Genomic DNA, 17,261 nt, shown 5'->3' on the forward strand with positions numbered 1-17,261 from the left:
TTCCAGTTTACAAGAAACGCAAAGAATGAAATAGTACATTAGACTAAATTGCAAAGAAAAAATCAAACACAAGTATGAAATGCTACAGCAGGAAAAAGAGGCAAAAAGAATGTTGTAAATTAAGTTGCTGAATTTAAACTTTGTGGGTATGCTGGGCTTAACACAAGCTACATATATTGCCCAGAGTACCTTTATTATGAAAACATTTGTTTTCTTCTTATGATAATTTCAGAGTATTTCTCAAGCAGTAGTCTTCATAGAATTCTGAACATGGTCTAGTGGGATGTGGTTTTAAATGTTTTAGATTTTTTTTCTTTGGTGGATGTTGAATAAGGTCTGTGCACCATTTTTTATGGTACTGGTAAGGTTATTCTTGTGAGTTTTTTTCTGTTGAAGACTTATCAAAGGTGATAGAAACTGTCATTTAGGACTAGTGGCAGAGCGCTGGTCTAACACATGGGTCAAGTTTGATCCCTAGTGCTGAACATCAAAAACAACCTGGTACATACTCTGTAGAAACAATGGAAATGGAATACTGCCTTATTGTATATATTATATATGTGTTATATATAATGATTCAGTCTCTAGTATTATCCCTTTAAGCATTTAAATCATAATAAAATGTATCTCTGGTTTGGCATTATAATAAACAATCTAGATCTGCACCGCCTGGTACAGTAGTTACTAACTAGTGTTATGTGGCCATTGTATGTACTTGAAAAATGGCTAGTTCTGATTTAGATAAGCTGTACAGATATCTACATAATGGACCTAAAGATTTGGTATAAAAAATGTAATCTCAGTGTTATACTGATTATGTTTATATATACTGTGTTAAATAAACTATACTACAGAAATTTATATCACCCGCCTTTTACTTTTGGGTGTGTGTGTGTGTGTGTGCAGGGGTGTGTGTGTGTATGAGTGTGTGTACATGTGATCTCAGATAGCCCGAGCTGAGCTTAAATTCACCTTGTAGCTTTTTTTTCCTTAAACATTTTTACATTACATGTGGATGTTAGTTCTCGCCTTCTACCATGTTGACCTCCCAGGGGTTGAAATTAGGTTGTTGGGCTTGGTGGCAGACACCTTTACTGAACCATATCGCTGACCCCTATTTACTAATGTAGTTATCAGAGATATTTAAATCCAATATCTGGCTGTTTCTGTTGCAGTGTTAGTCCAAACCACTGGTTCTCAACCTTCTTAATGCTGCAACCCTTTAATATAGTTTCTCATGTTGTGTTGACCACAACCATAAAATCATTTTTGTTGCTACTTCATAACTGTAATTTTGCCAGTGTTATGAATTTAAGTATCTGATCTGCAGGATAATCTGATAGGAGACTCCTGTGAAAGGGCCAGACCTACTGGTTGAGAACTGCTGGTCTAAACTATCACAGCTTTCCTATCACAATCAAAGTAGGAATGAGAACTTGTGATCTAAGGAAAAGTGTGATGAAAGAATCTTTGTAAAAATGTTTTTAACCTAGAAGAAGGGAAACTGGGAGGAGTTACAAACAAGGGCAGACTGCTCAACAAAACTAGGTGTGAAGGTATCCTCCCAAATTCCAGAATATGGTGAGTTGAAATAGCAGAACCAGCCCACATCTCAAGTGCAAAAATTCCTGTGTGGCCGAAGGGTTTCCAAGGAGCCCAGACACAATTCACCAGCAAATGCCAAAGGGAGAGACTATCCCCTTGACTGGAAAATTAAAGCAGACAGGTCACAGAGGCCAGAGAACTGCTTCTAAACAACAGGGAATCCAGATGAGTGTCTCACTAACAAACATTCAAAATGTCTGGGGTGTACTTTCAGGAGTTTGGAAAATTTCAGCCAAAGCTGCTTTTATGTATGTATGAGGAGGGAGGGGGTGATTCCTTGACTTTTCTCTATCTTAAAAAAGAAAAGTTTTATTATTTATCTCTTTCTGGACAGGTGGATAGGTGGGCATAAGTCATAGTCTGCATGTGGAGGTCAGAGAACAACTTCTGGGAGTCAGTTCTTACCTTCCACCTTGTTTTGGTTGTTGTTTTTAATTTTAATTGAGATAGCGTCTCACAGTGAATTCCTAACTAGCCTGGAACTCACTATGTAGATCAGGCTAGTCTTGAACTCAGGGAGATCTGTTGCCTCTGCCTCCCAAGTGCTAGAATTAAAGATGTGTCACTCCCTACCCCCAATCAGGTTGCCATCACCTTGTTTTGAGGAAACATCTGTCTTGTTCTTTCTGCTGCTGTGTTACATAATACATGGTAGCTATTCATCTAGCTTCTAGGTGATTCTCCTGTCCCCTCCCAGCTCCCTTCAGGAGTGCTGGGATTATGGGTGCATCCTTCCACTTTATATTAGGGTTCTAAGAATTTAACTCAAGTACAGATTTCTGCAGCTAGCACTTACACCCAGCTGTCTCCCCAGCCCACCTTCATTTATGAGATAAGGTCTCTCATTGGACTTGAAACTTATCAGTTAGGTTAAGCTGGCTGGCCAGTCACCTCCGGGGATCCCCTTGTCTCTATCTTCATATATTGCTGGTGGGAGCATATAGTGGTTCTGCTTCTGTGAAGTCGATATGGAAATCAGTTCAACAGTTCCTTTAAAAGTTAGTCGTATTAGTGTTAATGAACCCAGACTTTTTACTTCTACATATACTCAGAAGAACTGAGAACATAAATAGGTGTTCATGTATGTTTATAAAAAGTATTATTGGTGTTAGCTGGACCTTCATAGTGAAATGGCCATCAGGTAAACAAAATATTGATATGTGCTATTAACACACATGAGCCTTGAAGACAGTATTGTAAATTAAAGAAGCCAGGCACAAACAAAGGTGTCCATTTATATAAAGTACCTGAACTAGGTAAATGTGTAGAGAGAAAATGCACATTAGTGATTATTGGAAGTCTGGCAGAAGTGTAGAACCGTAGAGAACTCTTAATGAACACAGGCTTTTCTTCTGGATGGTTGCAGATACTTCAAATGTCATTAATACTACTGAATTATTATAAAAATTATGGATTTAATGCTGTATAAATCTCACCACAGGAAAAATGACTCAAGAATTCACTGTTAAAATGCTAAACCAACTGAATGTGTCAGTTCAGGCCTCTAATCCCAGCACTAAGGCAGGAATATTGGGAGTTCATGACTAGCCTGGGCTACAGCTAGAAGTAACCTAATTTTAATTGTGTACATTGAAATGAACCTAGGATGAGATACATCTTAATAGAATGCTGAATGACAAAAGTAACAGGGACTCTGAACAAAAGAACAAGTTACTTTTTTTTTTTTTTAAGATTTATTTATTGTATATACAGTATTCTGTCTGCATGTCAGCCTGCAGGCCAGAAGAGGGCGCCAGATCTCACTACAGATGGTTGTAAGCCACCCTGTGGTTGCTGGGAATTGAACTCAGGACCTTGGGAAGAGTAGCCAGTGCTCTTAACCTCTGAGCCATCTCTCCAGCCCAAGAACAAGTTGTTTACAAGGGAAAAATTAGCATTGGACTTCTCAGTGTAGCAGCATCTTGCTTGTGAACCTGTAACGGTGGCCGCACCCCCTTTGGGCGTGGCTTCAGGCTAATGGAAGAGGAAAGAGGTAAGTGTGAGGCACGGTCTCATTTGCCTGCTCTCTTTCTCTTGGATGAGCCAATACCATCAAAGGGCAGAGGAGCACTTCCACAGTTCTTTATTATTATCTGTGTAAGTGTTCCCCAATAAACACCCGTTTGTCATTTATCTTGGGCCTAGTGAAATCTTTGCACCCTTGCCTTCATCTCAGTGGCAGTGTTTTATCCTGGAGACCAATAGGATAGCATATGTGAATACTCAAGGCAAGAAAATTTGAGGTAACGATTTCAAGACCCAGTTTACTGTAAAACACATGCAAAGGTGATCAACCTTATTAGCAATGAAGAAAAAAAATAATTAAAACCATGGGTAACTGTCATTACATCTTTGTCAGTGTAGCTAACATTAAAAAGACTGGCGATCAAGTGCCGACAAAGATGTGGACCATAGCTCTCATGTTTGGTGGGCGTGATGCTGCCTAAAATCCCTTGAAAAGGTGCTGGGCCTTTTCTCCTGAGCTTTTACACACATGGTTCTACATCTGGACAGTCAAGAAACCATGGGTCAGTGTTGGGAGGCCCTGCTGGTCAGAGGTTGCAGTCTACCATGGCTTTGCAGCTCTACCTGACCTTGTTTGGAGAATGTCTCTAGACCTAGATGCCTGACTTCTCTCTAGTGTGACCCTTGAACAGTTCCCTGCAAACTTTTCCCCTGCTCCCCATGTGGTAATTAGGTGATATACTCTAGCTATTTTGATAGGGCTGTGCCGCTGCTAATCCAGCTATATAATAGGGGAATGCCACTTAATGCAAATTAGGTTACTTCCCAGCTACTGTCCCCAAACCTATATTTCCCCTATACTCTGGAATAAAGCTGAACTGCCTCACTGAAGCTTCTCCCAGAAGGTTGTTTTCCTTCATGCTCACAGGCCATACAAAACCCTGTCACCACTTCTGCCCCTTTGTCCTTGTGGACTGGTGGCCAACAGACCTCGAGGAAAAAGGAAACCCCACAGGTCAAATGGAGGTAAAACAATTTTATCTACTCAACTTTACTCCCTAAGTGAAACACTATAAGAGTAACCTTTACAGCTTCTGTCCTAATGCCAATTCTTAAGCGCACTAAGTTGTATAGACTTTGAGTCTGGTTAATTTTGGTGTGTGATGTTTTTATCTATTTGCAATGTTTTTTTTCTTACTGTAATAAAGTTTATTTTAAAAGAAAAAAATACTATAGCAATTATTTCCATAGTATTTCCATAAGTAATCTATAGGTGATTTGAGGTATATGGCGCACATATATTCGAGTATTAGCCATTTTCTATAAGGGATTTGAGAGCATTCATGAGCCTTTGCATCTACAAGGGTCCTGGAATCAATCACGAAACAACTGTTTCCTTTCTGTAATCCAAAATCTTAGACACAGTCAAGAAAAGTATATTCAGTATGTAACAAATGACCAGTTGTTTTATCAATATCATGCCTATAGGCAAAGGAGGTACTGATTGAAAATAAAAGAAACTGACAAAATGTGTCTTAGTGAAAAAAAAATCACATAAAATGAAAATAAAGTGTAGCATAAGCGAATCTTAAATGCACTCTTGAAGCAAGACCACACAGTGAATGTGCCCTATATGATTGCATTTGTGTAACATTGAAAAACAGACTACTCTTTTTTAAAAATGGTGTGCTAGTTAAATAGATATGCTTATTTTTGCTAATATGTTATTTATATATTCCTCTGATGTAAGGTATACCTGAATAAAAATATTATAAAGAGGAAGAAAGGAAGGGCTCGTAATGTAGCCCCGTGGTAGGTATAGTGTTTGCCTGATATACACGAGGTCCTGGGTTTGATCAGCACCAATGGTGGCAGCAACAGCAGAATGAGAAGGGCTAGTTATGGAGGCAACTCTTCTGTAGGAAGCAAAGAAAGGAACAGTGTGTTGGTTTCTTTTCAATTGCTGTTATGAAATATACTGCAGGAGCCATGCCTGGCGACACACCCCTGTAATCTCAGCACTTGGGACATCTCTGAATCCAAGACCAGCCTAGTCTTCATGTAGTTCCAGTCCAGCCAGGGCTACATAGACCCAGTCTAAAAACAGTAGCAACCAAAACCCTTGTGGGGTAAAGGCACCTGACACACAAGCTTGAAGAGCTAGCTTTGTTCCATTCCAGAACTTATGTCAAAGTGGAAGAAGAGAACCGACTGGACAAAGTTGTCCTCTGACCTCCACCTGCCCATACTCCCTGATAGTACTAATAATAAACACAATAAAAATTAAAAGTTTCTTCTCTGGCAAAGCAACTTAAGGAAGGGTCTCTGCTGTGTCGCAGTTTACATTACAAACAGTCCATCGTGGGGAAGCCATAGCACTAGGAGCTGAGACAGCTGGTCACATTGCATCCATAGTCGAGGAGGAGAGACCAGGAAATGCTTGTGTGCACAGGACTCTGCTCAAGTTCTTCATTTTTGTGCTGTGTGGGATCCTCTACCAAGAGAATGGTTCCACCTACAATTAAGATGGGGCCTCCCACATGAGTTAACATAATTAAGATATTGAACATACACATACACACACACACCCAAAGGCCCATGTCCCAGGGAATTCTGATTCTGTCAAGTTAGCAATTAACACTAACCATCACATGTGGCAGTGCTTTTGCCCAGCCACATTTTGATTTGATGTCCTTTTGTGCTGTCTGTTTTCCTCTCCTCCTTGGACCATCCCTGACTAGTAACTTTCCAAGTCCCAGTCCCTACGTTCTCTTCTCCCTGTGACTCTGTGTTGGGATATTACATCTCTGCTCTTAGCCCCAGTGCACGTCTTAGCTTTGCACTTCTGGTGTTCTTGTGGGACGGTTCCTGTTGATCATATCATGACTTACACAAAGATCGGCATATCTCAGACTCCTCCTCCCTCCTAAGTAAGTGTAATCCTAAAGTAACCATTTGCATCAATGGCTGCACTCTGGAAAGGTCCTTGTCTTGTTCTGTTGTTGACCTTATTCTTGAATGTATTGCACAGAGTGTTGCTAACATTGTTCCCAACACTATAAAAATCCTTTATTTCCATTTCTCAAATCGCCATGGTAGCAGATCATTTAGAAAACCACTGCAGTATGGCTACCATAAGTTGATTTTTCTCAGAACTGAGCTAGCTCTCTTTGGGTTACCTACATTTGTTTTTGTTGTTGTTTTTATCATTTTTTAATTTGAATTAGAAACAAGATTGATTTACATGACAATCCCAGTTCCCTTCTCCCTCCCTCCCTCCCCTACCATCCCCCCAACTAAAACCCTACCTATCACATATCCTTTCTTCTATTCTTCCCCTGACTCAACCTTTCTGCTCCCTCATGACCTCTGCATCCTTCCTCTTCTTCTTTTCTCATTCTCGAAGCTCCCTCCCCCCTACATTTTTTTTTATGACAGTATAGTTCTCTGGCCTTTTAATTTTTAATTCTTTTGAGTTGGCCAGGTGTTGGTGGCACACGCCTTTAATCCCAGCACTCAGGAGGCAGAGGCAGGCGGATCTCTGAGTTCGAGGTCAGCCTGGTCTCCAGAGCCAGTGCCAGGATAGGCTCCAAAGCTACACAGAGAAACCCTGTCTCGAAAAACCAAAAAAATAAAAAAGGAATCTTTTGAGTTAAATGGGAAAGAAAGGTGCAGGTCTGGCTAATTGGGAAGAACAAACATAAGGGCTCTGTGCAGTGATAAAGTGTTATCCACTGTGCAGAAATGGCAAGATAATGGGATACTTAAGCCCTCTTGAGGGGTTTCCATTCAGTTAACTCTGATGCTTAGGTTCACTACCATCTCAGCACTTGGCACTTTTGTACTTAAAATAATTACTACATGGTGCAAAGGGTAGTTTTCAGACAAAAGGAAAAAATACCAAAATAAAGACCCACAGCTCCATAAATCGAGATTTGGGCTCCTATATGAGGTCTTGTAACTGAATGTCAGGGTCCCAAAAAGTTGGAAAGCAGTAAAAGGTTTCTGAATTGCAGCAACCAAAAATTAATTCAAAATCAAACACATAGTGAACCCAAGGTGTTCACTTGCCCATGTTGCACCCCACAGCCTTCCAGCAGCCTTGGTTCTGAGTCTACGTGCAGTTCACACCGTGCATGCACCACACGGTGCTGAGGAACATGGCCTGAAGCACCTTGACTCAGATGCAGGTTATGAATGACAGTGCTCTTACAGCAGACATAGTTTCCTGTTCTTACAGATATGTATGCCTTACAGAAAACAGACTTAATGTTTTCCCATTACTACTCAGCATAGTATTTAACTGGATTATATTGTGTTGGAATGTTAGATCTCAAAAATTGGTATTTGGGTTTCATTTAAGAAAAAAATGCAGTGGTGGTGCACACCTTTAATCCCAGCACTTGGGAGGTAGAGGCTGGCAGATCTGTGAGTTTGAGGCCAGCCTGGTCTATAAAGTGAGTTCCAGGACAGCCAGAGCTGTTACACAGAGAAACCGTATCTCAAAAACAAAACAAAACAAAACAAAACAAAGCAAACAAACCTAACAAAACAAAACACAAATAAATAATATAGAATTGTCGAGCCAAGGAGATGGCTCAGAAGATAAAAAGCACTTGCTGTACAATCCTCACAACTTGAGTTCAGATCCTTTGAGCCAATGTAAAAGTAGTGGTGTGTGTATACAGCACAAGATGTGGGGCCAGGACTAGAGAATTCCCTAAAAACTTGAGGACCGATAGCCTGGAGAATGCCGTGCAGCTGCAAGCAAGAAGGACTCTCCCTCAAGGTGGCAGTTGAGGACCAACACCCGAGGCTGTCCTCTGACCTCCACATACGAGTTGCAGCACTCACACACTGACATGTACACATACAGATGAATGAAAGAATGAATGAATGAATAAGTAAATATTTTGGAGGTTGGAGAGATGTTCTCTGGTTAAGAGCACTTGTTTGCTGATTTTTCAAATGACCAATTCCGTTCCCAGCACCCATGTCAGGTAGCTCACAACCATCTGTGGCTCCAGCTCCAGGAAATCCAATACCTTCTAACCTCATCAGGTACCTGCACATATGTGGCATGTACAAATATAGACACACATAAATAAAAATAGTGTTTTTAATTACTATTTTTTTTATGTTAAATGAATTTTGACTTGGGATTTGGAAAGAATTTCCAACAACTTCTGAAATAGTCCTAAGTGTTTTTCTGTACGTAGAACTGTAGTCTCTGCATTGACAGTTACCAAATCAGAATATTGATCAACTCTGAAAAACCGTGGAAGGTGCTCTACCAAAGGTTTGGCAAACCTTGTGACATGTTGTCATCTAGGAAGTTCACAATTGAGAACCATGTAATCAAATAGAAAAAAAAAAAAAGTCTTACGTTTTAATTATATTTACCATTTTGTGTTGGGCTGCATTCACAACTGTCCTGAACCACATGTGACCTGTGGGTTACATGTTAGTCACATATCTCCTGTGTCTTATAGTATCATATCCTCAGCCCTCTTGTCAGTTTGGGTGGCTGTTTTGGTCAGCTAATGGCTGGCTAGTGTGTGTGTTTTCATCAAGGATGATCTTTTTGCCATTCTTGAATAATAGAGGAGGTGAAGCGCCCACAGTGTTTTCTCTTGCCCCGGCAGGCACAGCTGGTCGATCTGCGATCTGAACTGACAGAGACTCAAGCAGAGAAAGTTGTGCTGGAGAAAGAGGTCCACGATCAGCTCTTACAGCTGCACTCCACGCAGCTCCAGCTCCATGCCAAAACTGGCCAAAGTGTTGACTCTGGCACCATTAAGGCAAAACTGGTAAGTGAAGCGTGATGTGTACTTGTGTTTTGGAGGATGCAAAGATGAGTTTTTAACAGTTGCCATTAATTGTGTTCATTGTGAGCATCGAGGCAGTACAAAGTTCATGTCATATTCCCCAGTGATAATATCAGTAGCTGCCTGATACAATAGAAAATGCTCTAGTTTAAAATATTTGTATAAATAGATTTAAGGGCTATTTATGATTATCCTAAACAAGTTTTAGTTCTACTCTCTGTCAGGGTTAAATTCAGCTGCTGTAGCAAAAGTCCCAAGTAGCATTGAATAGTTTTGTTGTTTTTTTTCCTCAGCTAACCCTGAGGCAGGCATCCCAGAACGGATGCAGCCACTCTCTGTGTATACTAGGGGCTGAGATTCTTGTTCTGTTGTATTCTACCATTTTTAGCAGATAAGTTCCAGCCTTGGGATTTCCTCTAGTCTGCATCTAGACAGGAACAAGGAAGAGCCTAAAGAAAGGCGGAAAATTCTTCTTAATTATGTCAGGCTTCATAAAAGACATTCATTCATTAAACTTCCTCAGGAATTTTGGGCAGTGCCTCCTTGGCTTAGCCCTAGCTGTATGTTAGTCTGTGTATCTTGGTAAAGTCGGAGTGCTGATAATACAGAGAAGGCAACAGTGTAGTTAAATGCCAACAAGATTCTTAGCTCTCAGAGTGTAAGCATTTATTCTGCTACTGAACATTGTGTCATGTCTATATAGTATTTTGTAGTGAGTTCACTCCAATTAGCTATAATGCTCTTAATCAAAACAGGCTATTTACAGAGAAAGCAGTAAGGTTTGTTTCAATTTAACCTATGTATTGAGTATATTCCATGTGGCAGACATTTAGCTAAATATACAATGACAGCAATAAGAAACATAAAGCTTGGGAGAGATCAACCATGAAACAGTGCTGTTGGTGTCCTGAATACAGTATGTGTTTAAATTTTACTTAATTACATTTGACTGGTTTCAAGTACTGGTATGTTGAAATCTATTTCAGCATTTATATTCTCCTAAAGTCCTCAGAAACTCAGGGCTATGGATCTATGTTAATAGTGTCATTTAACCACCTTAGAAGTCAGATCATAAATTCTTAATTAAGCTATTGAATATTAACGTGGAGAAACATTCATTAGAAGAGTTGTTGAGATTTTTTTCTTTTTCTTCTTTTGGTTTGTTTGTTTTGTTTTGTTGGTTTTTTGTTTGTTTGTTTGTTTGTTTTGTTTTGAGATAGGGTTTCTCTGTGTAGCTCCAGCTGTCCTGGAATTCACTTTGTGGACCAGGCTGGCCTTGAACTCACAGAGGTAATTCTGACTCGACCTCCTGAGTGGTGGAACTAAAAGAGTATGCCACCACTGCCCAGCTTGAGTTCCTAAACTTTTAGCAGGTGCTGTAGAGGAACAAATAGTGGGCCAGTGGTATTAACTAATTTTAATTTTTAAAATTTTAGGCTGTTATAACTATTGTTTATAGATTTGCAAATGTATTTGTGCTAATGAGCTTTACTCAACTGATAGTCAACATATGGAAGTTTTCCTTGTAATGATGATACCACTAGATAAATTCATTTGTTCAATGGTATTCTAATTACAACACTTTTTTCTTATATCTGAAGTCTGTCCCCTCTGTGGAGGAGCTGGTAAGTCTGTTGTTTCTCTTGCTTTATTTAATGTGTCATGCTGAAGTGTTCTGGTGTTTTGTGTATTACCTGTTGTCACACTTTGTATTTGAAAACAGTGTTAATGCCAGTTTTTCCATGTTCGGATACCTGAAAAGGTCAGAGGGTGCCCTTTGTGTTTTTCTCACTGCATGTGGCTAAAGACTTACCTTTCATTTGTGACTTACAGCCATTATTAGCAGAGCCCATCAATTTTTGACAACTTTTGAGTCTTGTAACTTGCTCACACATCTACTTCGGCAAAAATACCTGCATGAGGGTATTGAAGGTGTATTAACCAGGCCTAGTTTTTACCCCCATCAAGTTTCTGTCTGCCCTCGTTCCCATTAAGAGAGCGTGCATGCGATTCCTTCATCCACTGCATGTGTTAGAACCTTCTAGCAGGTTTGGTAATGATTGTGTAGCCTTTAAAACATTGCATTTTAAATTTTTTATCAGAAATGATTTTAGACAGTAACAGTATATAAATTCTTCATGACTTTACCACTTCTGAAAATTCACTTTTTACAAGTCTAAAACTTGAAACAAACTTTATGCTTATTACCCAATACAAAAAGGTTAACCAGGAAACAAATTTATAAACTATCTCTAAATCTTAAAGTAATTCTCTTCAGTTTCGGTAATCATATTCTTTTTTACATATTTTTTAAATGACAGGCTGCCCTTGAATTCACAGAGGTCTGCCTGCCTCTGCCCCTGAAGCACTAGGGTTAAATGGGTGTACATCCCTGTGGCTGGCTGGCTGGCTCTCATGTCTTAATTTCAAGTCTCAGGCACTGTCGATTCTTTGGGGATTTGAATTATTAAAAGAAAGTGATAGTCTCATAAGTATCTGAAATTCATTAGTCCAGTGTAACTAGCTCATTAAAGTAATTGGAAGGAGATAATCCTTTGGTAGTGTTTATATAACCTATACACTGAAGAAATCTTGGTCTCCAGGCTGGGAATGAAGCTCGGTGAGTGGAGTGTGCCTAGCGTGGATAGAGCCCCAGGGTCAGTTCCCAGCCCCACATAAAATCAGGCTAGGTGGCACAGCCAGCCTGGGTTATGTGATGAACTATCGCAGAGAGAAAGAAAGGTAAGGAGAACAGGAGGGATGGAGATTCATAATTCCAAAATTGCTATAAAAGAGAGTCTGCATTAGTAGCTTCTCAAATCCCTTTTAATAATGTCTAGAAATTGTGGGTGGACATGTGTGTGTGCATCTTTGCAAAAGCTGAAAACAAAAACCTGCTTATTTTCCTTCTGTTTGTCAGTTATATAATAAATATTCTTATCAAATCGACAGGGTTCTCCAGTTAGGATCAGACCCATGCTAGGCAAGCATTCCACCATTAAGCTACACTCCCAGCCTTATATGTAACAGACATTTGTACTCAAAGAAAAGATTTCATTATACCTTGTATTTGAACATCATTTTTGATGTTGGTCAAAATAGAACAAAGCGTCAACTAAATTAGTACCAAAATATGTTCAACAAATTGGCCAACAATTATATTTGTTGTGTATTTTCCCCCACCCCCTTTATTGAGACACACCTCATTATATAGCACTGACTGTCCTGGAACTAGCTGTATAGCCTAGGCTGGCTTTACACTTGAGCAATTTCTCATGCCTCTGCCTCCAGAGTACTGGGATTACAGCTCAATTGTTTGCTTAAGATAGGGTCTTTGGTAGCCTGGGCTAGTTTCAAACATGCTATATAGCCGAGGCTGGCTTTGAACTCCTGATTTGTCCTGCCTCCCAGCCTCCCAGTGGCTGGGTACATATCTATTGTATACCTTCTCAATAGCTAGAATAAAAGGGAAATAACTATGTAGTTGTAGGCTATAACAGAGACTGACACATTTGCCAGTTCCTCAACAGAAACAGTTTTCCCTTGTGAGAAGCGAAGTATTCATAAAGGGGACACAATGATGAGTTGAGTAATGTCCGCTTATCTCATGAACAAGCATAACCATATTTTCTTAGTCTCTGTGAACTTCCGTAAGTCAGCAAGAGTGGCTCTGATGAGGATAAATGCCAGTGTGGAGTGTTTGGGCAGTTTTGACTCAGAACTAATACCTCTGGTGCCTCTATTCAGCTGTCAGGAGAGGTGTGTTTGGTCACACACATAGTGAGCATCTGATTTGGAATTTGCCTTTCTTTGGGCAGGATTTGTACTTCCCATTTTGCATTCTGCTTTGACTTGAAGCCTCCCATTTTATACTTGGATCCTGATCCCATGGTCTGTGAGTATAAACACTGTATAAACTCAGGGAAAAGTGGACATTAATTCTTATATATGAACTTACAGTAAAACTTTAGCCAAGCGATTGTGGCACCTTTAATCCCAGCACTCAGGACGTAGATCTCTGAGTTTGAGGCCAGCCTGGTCTACAGAGTGAGTTCCAGGGCAGCCAGGGCTACGCAGATAAACTGTGTTTCAGAAAGACAAAAACTTAATGGTGATGATTTTGGGATTATGCCCTGTAATACCTGTAGCTTCACATAGAAGGCTGAAGATGGCTTCTTTTATGAGAGCTGAAATGGATGACTATTTTACTTCATAGGAGCCAAAGGGAAGAAGTTGTTTTCCTTAGAAAAATCACTCTGTGATCTGCTGTAAGTTACAAATACATGAACTAGATCCAGAGATTGAGACTACTCCACACCATAGCCATTCTACTACAGAATTTTGAATGTATGCTCTAACATAGTAACTGCAGGCTCTCCATGCATGGTTATATGGTGGTTTCTGAAAACTAAGAGTGGAACAGTGTGATGGTCCAGTGGGTAAAAGCTAGCCTGGAACTGTGTGTAGCCAAGGGTGACTGGGAACTCAGGGTCCCTCCACTGCAACCCCCAGAGTCTTACAGTCATGAGCTATTGTAGGTGGCTTATTATTTTTCTATTAGTCTAGTTTCTTTAGTCATGTTTATAAAGTAAGTAGACACAGTGTCTTGCTTAAAGAAGACTGCTCTTGCTTCTCGTAGTGTCAGGGTGCATCACGGCATGCACTTATCCAAAAGAAGGGCCAAAACACTGTGTTCCTGGTTTTAAAAGAAGAAAATCCAGCCAGGCATTGTTTTATGTATCCCTAATCCCAGCACTTGAGAGATGGGATGAAGGATTTCAGGTTCGGGGCTAGCCTGGGCTACCTAGTGAGTTGCAGGCCAGCCTGAGATATCTATCAAGACTTTATGTTAAAAAACAAAGAAACAATCATCATCTAAAGAGATGGCTCAGCAATTAAGAACATTTGCTGAGTCAGGGGGTTGGTGGCACATGCCTTTAACCCCAGCACTTGGGAGGCAGAGGCAGGCAGATCTCTGTCAGTTTGAGGCCAATGTGGTCTACAGAGTGAGTTCCAGGACAGCCAGAGCTGTTACACAGAGAAACTCTGTCTTGAAAAACAAACAAACAAACAAACAAATAAAAGAGCACTTGCTGTTCTTCCAAAGGACCCAGCACACCCCCATCAGCCTGCTTAAAACCACCAGGAACTGCAGCTCTAAGGGATGTGATCCTTTCTCTGCATGGACAGCCCGCATATGTGTGGCACTCGCACTAAAAATAAATATAAAAACAAAAGAAAGAACTAAATTCAGCCTTGGTGTTCCAATCCAATTCCCCATGTTTGCATTGTTTGTATTATATGCTGAGCTTGTGTGTATTTTTAAGAAGAACTGTCTCCTGGATGTAGAATCATAAAGACATTGTTACAAAATTATGTTTTAAAAATCACAATAGGAAAGAGAGCTTGAAGCAAATAAAACAGAAAAAGTCAAAGAAGCTCAACTTGAAGCTGAGGTGAAGCTGCTAAGGAAGGAGAACGAGGCCCTCCGAAGGCACATAGCTGTCCTCCAGGCTGAAGTCTATGGGGCGAGACTGGCTGCCAAGTACTTGGATAAGGAGCTGGCGGGCAGGTGTGTAAAGGACGGCTCTGCTTGTGTTCTTAGATGGCGAGTGGTTGGCTCATCTCTTATGAATGAACTATTTTACCCTCAGTCATTTTCATATGTAGCTACATGATAGTAGTGTTGAATTAATATTGGCAGCATTATGTATTTCAGATTGATTTATCCATACATACTAAATAAGCATATTTTACAAACACAGACTGATGCTAACTTACTGTGAGATGCCTGTAACTCTGCAGAGTAATAACTTTCACTTATTTCCTGCCTTGACTCTGCAACAGGCAGTGCTCATGTGGTCAGCAGGAAGGAATCCCTGGGCCCTTTACAGCTGATCTTTTTGGACCCTCAAATATATTTAAGAATAAAAGTAATTTTATTATAAAGTTCTGTTGGCTTTAATATTGTTAGTGGCATTAGTCGCAAACTTTGGTGACATGCTAGTATCAAAACATTTTAGGACTGGGGAGATGGCTCAGAGGTTAAGAGCACTGGCTGCTCTTCCAGAGATCCTGAGTTCAATTCTCAGTAACCACATGGTGGCTCACAACCATCTATAATGAGATCTGGTCCCCCCTTCTGGCCTGTATACATAATAAATAAATAAATTAATTAATTAATTAATTTTTAAAAAATATTAAAAAAACATTTTATACTCATTTTAATAGTCTGTTAAGAACTGAGATGAAGCAAAGATTTTTTAATTATTTTTAGATTTTTAAATTTTAGTTTATGTGTATGAGTGTTTTGCCTGCATGTTGTATATACACCATGTATATCGAAGGTTAGAAGAGGGGGCCACATCCCCTGGAGTAAGAGTTACAGGTGGTTGTGAGTCACCATATGGGTGTGGAAACTGAACCTGGGTCCTCTTCAAGAGCATCAAGTGCTCTTAACCACTGAGCTGTCTCTCCAGCCCTGAAGAAAATAATTTTTATTGTTTTGAAAATCAATTTTTCTAATGATTTTATAAAAATAAACTATCATTAAAAGAAATGTTCTTATATGGGCCATGTCATCTAACTGCTTCTATTTAATAGTACACTGAACTCAGTCATACAAGAAATAAAACATGTTGCCATTAATCTCAAAAAATGGTTTCTTTGATATATTTAAGTATATAATTAAAGGAGTTCTTATTTATTTTTTTTAAATTTCTGTTGTTGTTTTGTTTTGTTTTTAGAGACAGGGTTTCTCTGTGTAGCTTTTGGAGCCTGTCCTGGCACCCGTTCTGTAGACTAGGCTGGCCTGGAACTCACAGAGATCTGCCTGCCTCTGCCTCCCAAGTGCTGGTATTAAAGGTGTGCGCCACCAGCACCTGGCCTAAAAAATTTTTAAAGCTGGTTTTCCCTTAAAGATACCTGTCCCTTTCAGTTTACCTGTACACATTGAGAGACACTGGAAAATACCTGGGTATTAGTTTTATTATCAACTGAAATGTATGCAACAACTACTTAAATTAGTAATCCTTCTCAATTATCTTAAATATAATAAAAACTACTCTCTTTTTCCCATGTGAAGGGTCCAACAAATCCAGTTACTAGGACGAGATATGAAGGGACCTGCTCACGATAAGCTCTGGAACCAGTTAGAAGCTGAAATACATTTGCATCGCCACAAAACCGTCATCAGAGCCTGCAGAGGACGAAATGACTTGAAGAGACCCATGCAAGCACCCCCAGGCCATGTATGTTCCTGCTTCCCACTCAGCTCCTTCTTGGTTTGATTGCTAGTCCTCTCTTCTTTCTTTCCTTCTACTAGTATTTGAAACCTTTACTTAAGGGTTCAGCTTATTTGAAGTAGTTACTTATTTAAAAGGTTCAATTGCCCAAAGGAGTTTTGCTCATTTTTCTGATTTAATGTTCTAAGAGTAGTGTTTCTGCAGACAGCAAGTCCTGTCTAGCAAACACAAATTGCTTGTACTTTGGATCATATTTCAATTTTTTTCTGTATCATGAGTGAGGATTCTTAAGTTTATTATAAACTTATCTGTGATAAATTGTATTTGGGAGAAGTTTTCAAGGGAATTTTTGGTACCTACATCCAAACATAGATTCTGAAATGCCATTTACATTTATTTGGTCTTCAATTAGATGGAATTTGAAGTCTGTATCCAGTTTTCTGCTTCTATAGCCATCATTGTACAGGAGCATCCTAATTTATTAGCTAATACAGACCTTAACTATAACAATTTAGTATATGGGACCAGGCATCGTGGTACTTGCCTTTAATCCCAGAACTTGGGAGGGAGAGGCAGGTGGATCTCTGTGAGTTCCAGCCAGCCTGGTTTACATAGTTTG

General features: G+C 39.8%; 1 protein-coding gene across 2 annotated transcripts in view; it reads left to right on the forward strand.

The window, feature by feature from the left end:
• Gopc (golgi associated PDZ and coiled-coil motif containing) overlaps positions 1-17,261 on the forward strand; it is a 46,132-nt gene that overhangs the window by 15,876 nt on the left and 12,995 nt on the right. The window contains exons 2-5 of one of the 2 annotated variants that reach the window (XM_027402102.2): positions 9,216-9,380; positions 11,000-11,023; positions 14,795-14,970; positions 16,483-16,648. In XM_027402102.2, the coding sequence (XP_027257903.1) occupies positions 9,216-9,380; positions 11,000-11,023; positions 14,795-14,970; positions 16,483-16,648 (531 nt within the window). The remainder of the gene's footprint in view (positions 1-9,215; positions 9,381-10,999; positions 11,024-14,794; positions 14,971-16,482; positions 16,649-17,261) is intronic. The other variant, XM_027402103.2, reaches the window with a different exon arrangement.

Source organism: Cricetulus griseus, chromosome 2 (assembly GCF_003668045.3).
Source record: "Cricetulus griseus strain 17A/GY chromosome 2, alternate assembly CriGri-PICRH-1.0, whole genome shotgun sequence".
NCBI lineage: Eukaryota > Metazoa > Chordata > Mammalia > Rodentia > Cricetidae > Cricetulus > Cricetulus griseus.